Genomic DNA, 4,631 nt, shown 5'->3' on the forward strand with positions numbered 1-4,631 from the left:
GAGAGAACGGTCCCTTCAAATGTACCTTTGAGACTCAACATAAAGGACCACACTTTGGCCCCTCAGCAGTATTGACACAGCTGCTGTCACGCTGACATGATACGATTTCAGGGGTACTGAACATGACTACACACACTTCCACACACACTCAGATCCATCTCGTACACCTCCACACACGCATACACTCTTCCAGAATGTTTTCCCTCTTTCTTCCACATATCACTGGGCACTGCTCTGGCCCAGCTTGAGGGTGACATCAGTAGGATGAGGTCACCACAGCGCTTTGTTGCTCTCTGCTTTATGGGGGCTCGGACAGACAGACGCTGCCTAACAGGATGCCGCCAAACAGCTCGCGGATGGTTACTCACACACACACACACACACACCAACACATGACTAAAGCTCACCTATTCAAGTAGAGGAATACACCGCCATAGCCTGGATTAACAGAGGAGCAGCAGTTTTTAGTACAGCCTGACAACACACACTGGAGATAGATCGAACTGGATGACCCTCCAAGATAGGCTGGGTCTGTCTATCTGTGTGTGTGTATTTGGGTGGGTGGTTTGAGATAAGGAGGGCCTGTGGTGAGTGTGGGGATGCTGAGCTGAAGATTAGGTTGTGGGTGTTTTGTTCACGTGTTTGCGTGTGCTGTAGTCAGTCTCCCCTACATGCAGTATGTCACCATGTTGTCACGTGGGCGGGTGATGTCATAAAAGGTCCTTGGGCTAAGCAAATAACCGGTCTGTCCACAGTTCACTGTTAGCAGGCACGTGTGGTACACCTCACTCACTACCCACTAAGGCCCTGCTGGTGTCGAGGGGAGGCTGGATTTGAGTTCACGGTCCGTCCAGCCAGTAATCTACATCTAGTAGAATAACCTGGGAGGAGGGCAGAGAAGGGAGGGAGCAGACAAGTTCACACCAAACGTAACAGTTCCTACGAAGATCACCGGGCGTGTAGTAGACTGTCGGTGAAGAGCAGACCACAATGTGACTTTTACTGACTTGATAGGTTTGCACAGTTGAGCTCTATGTGGAGTGTGACAGAAAGCATCCTGAACTGAGCAGGCTGTAGAATAACAGGCCGTATTGTACTTAGAGGTCACGGCTAGACGTTTTACAGATTTTTCTCCCAACTCATCACGCCACGGTGTAACTTTCGTTTCCTGCTGCCGGCCCGGGTGAAAGCCCCCCCGGGGAGCACTTGCGTGCACGTGTTCACTTCACACGCAGCGCTCGCTGGCGCTTGAAACAATCCCACCGCCGTTTCTAGAAGGCCGGATTCGTCCCTCGGCGCATCCCACATGAGCTTTCTCTCCCCGTGAACAGGGTCACTCATGTTTATCTTTATATGATCTCCCCCCTCCCCTTCCTCGCCTTCCCCCCCTCCCCTCCCCGACAGAAACCCTATGTTATTCCAGAAAGCCAGGCAGTGGCAGGGGTTGTCAATAAGGGAGCTGCTATGTTTGGATTAAAGCACTAGGGATGTGTCATTCAGTCAGAGCACAGGCCCATCTCAGTGCTACGGAGCAGTGTGTTTCATGTTGCCATGGCAAATGGCCCATACAGTCGTATGTTTTATGTAGAGGATTAAAACCTTGGACTTTTTCTGCACCTCCTAACAAAACATTTTGTCACTGCCATTCCCTGACTTGTTTTCTACATCCAGTCCCATTCTGTGTGTCAAAACAAACCATTAGAGAATATATAGTTGTCTTTCCAGAGTCCTTTTAAGTCCAGTCCTTTAAAAGCCTTGTTGTCACTGTTCAAATCAAGTTCTAACTTCCCTTTACGCTGGGATAAGAGCGTAACAGCTTTCCTGAAACACACGGTTCCTCCAATTCAAATGACTGCAAAGTGTGTAAAACAAACAAGGTCTTTAATGAACATGAATCAAACAATCAATTTACAAAAAATCGTCATGATGAAATATAGCAACACAGGACCTCATTATGATACAGGGACACTGAGCTCTCCGGCTCCAAGTAAACATGACAGAACGTTCAGGAACGTCCACTCAGCATGTGGCGTGCTGGGCTAGGAAGGCTCTGATTCGCTGAAGCAGCTCCTTCTTTACACTGTCAGGCACCAGAGCTGGAGACAAACAGATCAAATCAACTTCATTTAAACAATGTTTCTAAATGTCATATTTTCCCCCATCACACACGCATATGAATGTTTGTCTTTACAGGCCAATTGCTGTGTTGTAAAAACAGCTCCTAATAACCACTTTGTGATGGTAACATGACATTCTATGCACATGCCCTAAACCAGGTGGACATGTCCTCCTGACTGTGACCATGGTCACGTGATTGACCCCAAAGGTTTAGTGGGAAGACAGACAGGCATCCATTTTGAATATCCATTCATTGTTTACCTCTTCCTTTAGGAGTGATCTCTACCACCAGATCCTCCACAGTGACATGCTCCAGCCCCTTCTCCTTAATCACATCTGCAACACAGATGACAAGCAACGTTAGCTTTACGTGTGTGAGCAGACTAGGCCAAGCTGGCCTGTTATAGTTACGGTAGAACTATACATACGACTGCCAACTCTAAAGTATCTCAAGTCTTTGGTCTTGTCTCGAACTGTTGGTTCATAGAAATGCACTATTGTGTTTGTGAAAGAAAAACCTCACTGGTTGGTCAAAGTGAGCCACGCTGGTACTGGAACGTGCAAGTTTACCTTTGCAATGGGCTCTCATCTGGTCTTTCCAGCCGCACTCAGTCAGCTTTGCTCTCAGCAGCTCCTTCAGTCTGGGAAACCGCAGGGACAACACAAATTATACATTACAATCACGTTTTATGGTGGAAGTTCAAATATAATGTCTTTCCCGCGACCATAATTAATTAAATTAAATTTTAAAGCACTTGGATTAATGAAAACTCCAAATATAGCTAGCTCATTATAAACCTGCTGAAAGATTCGTGTAAAGTAGCGTCGTTTGATAACATGGCATTTGTAGCTAAGCCGGATGTGATATTATTCTTACCTCTCCCGCTCTCCCATTTCTGTTAGCTTCTGATTAATTGTTGCTCTCATTCTGGAATCTTTGCTCATATTCTTCAACCTGTGTGACGAAGAAACCAGATAGCTAAGATAGTTGGCTATAGCTATCCGCCATGGAGCTAGCAAGCTACCTGCATCTTTGACTAATGCTTCGAGCTAACTGGCAAGCAGCTGGCTGGGTCAGACCCGGTTAAATTAAGATAGGGTGAACTATTTAGCTCTATTAAATTTACAATACAGTAGGTGGATGTAATTTGTAACGTTACGTTAGTTGGTAAGATGTATGACGAGTTTGCTAGGTTAGATACTACAAGACAGTTAGCTAGCTAGCTCTGGCTAACAACAAACTAACAATGACTAGCTCATTTAGCACCTTCCTAAATCTGACATGATAAAATGCTAACGCCTGACTAGCTAGACTGCTTTGACACAGCCTCAGACTGCAAAACAGATCTAATTTAACATCAGTTGGTAGCCACATCATTATAATAACATTAGAGCATTAGAGCGTATACGATCATTAAAAAAACAAGCTGAACCTACCCAAAACTGTAGACGAAATGTGCATAATGTGGCTATATCTACCACATTAGCTAAAGTGGACCGAAGGGTTCCTACCATAAACAATTTCCCGAAGGAAACCAAGATTATGAAGAAGGTTCCTAAGCACCACTGTCGCTTTACCACAAGGCGGCGACGTTGGTTAATTATACGCAGCCCTTAAAGTCCCATAGGCGTTTTTCTTTTCTTTTTTTTTTATCTATGCGTACGAGTTAATCATATTGTGAGAACAACTGACACATAATAATTACGCGCACTACTCATTTATCAAGTGGGAACAAGTTAATGTCAGCATAGTAAAGGTAAGTTGAAATTCCGAGGTGAGAATAAAAACTGATTTGTTGAGTTCTCAGTGCTCTCAGGGTTGAGTGCATCTGAAGTAGTTAGAGACGCATATGAATTTAAGTAAGTGATCTTGAACGCAAGATGAAAAATATCACCTTTCAGGCTTTAGGGGCTATTTTTTACATATTAAAGTGCTTTTCAGATGCGTTCATGGCAAAAGTAATTTTGTATTTTTTAATGTGTAAACAAGAAGGTTTCTGTTTGCATACTGATTTGAAAGTTATTTAACAACAAAATAGACCCATTGATTCCTCTGACTTAAAAAGTAACTGGCATCTTCAAAGTCAACAGAACCCATACTGTGGTGGTTTGATAATGCCGGTTCGATTCCTGGCCGTGCCAAATGACGTTGTGTCCCTGGGCAAGGCACTTCACCCTACTTGCCTTGGGGGGAATGTCCCTGTACTTACTGTAAGTCGTTCTGGATGAGAGCGTCTGCTAAAAGACTACATGTAGATATATGGACACAGACATATCTCTCATCATGTTTAGGTGGGTTGGTCAGTTGTCTCTTCAGGAGGTGGGTATCTGGTAAATTCCTCTCCTCAGATGTGGGAATATGCTGAATAGCCTACCTGTGTATTCGCAGCACTACACAACTGCTCCTGCCAGTCACCTGCCAGCTGATCTGAGTGATCCTATTGCTGGAACATTAGCTCCCTTACATCAATCAGGAAGAGTCTATTGTGTCTGACTGCTCACACCTCAGCTCA

The 4,631-nt window shown here is 44.7% G+C and overlaps 1 protein-coding gene across 1 annotated transcript; it reads right to left on the minus strand.

Annotated features, from left to right (window-relative positions):
- Window positions 1–1,864: 1,864 nt before the first annotated feature.
- On the minus strand, window positions 1,865–3,646 carry eny2 (ENY2 transcription and export complex 2 subunit). The gene is made up of 5 exons (XM_067238468.1): window positions 3,556–3,646; window positions 2,996–3,073; window positions 2,689–2,759; window positions 2,380–2,454; window positions 1,865–2,096 (listed from the first exon to the last, which is right to left on the minus strand). Exons 2-5 carry the CDS (start codon window positions 3,061–3,063, stop codon window positions 2,020–2,022), a joined length of 291 nt encoding a protein of 96 aa, XP_067094569.1. The 5' UTR covers window positions 3,064–3,073; window positions 3,556–3,646; the 3' UTR covers window positions 1,865–2,019.
- Window positions 3,647–4,631: the final 985 nt, after the last annotated feature.

Source organism: Osmerus mordax, chromosome 6 (assembly GCF_038355195.1).
Source record: "Osmerus mordax isolate fOsmMor3 chromosome 6, fOsmMor3.pri, whole genome shotgun sequence".
Classification (NCBI taxonomy): domain Eukaryota; kingdom Metazoa; phylum Chordata; class Actinopteri; order Osmeriformes; family Osmeridae; genus Osmerus; species Osmerus mordax.

Bases quoted from the DNA above. Each gene is read 5' to 3' on its own strand.
- eny2 (XM_067238468.1), bottom strand. From the start codon at position 3,063: ATGAGCAAAGATTCCAGAATGAGAGCAACAATTAATCAGAAGCTAACA. The intron at 2,760-2,995 runs GTAAGAATAATA...GCGGTTTCCCAG, and splicing joins GAAATGGGAGAGCGGGAGAG to ACTGAAGGAGCTGCTGAGAG. The intron at 2,455-2,688 runs GTAAACTTGCAC...TCTGTGTTGCAG, and splicing joins GATGAGAGCCCATTGCAAAG to ATGTGATTAAGGAGAAGGGG.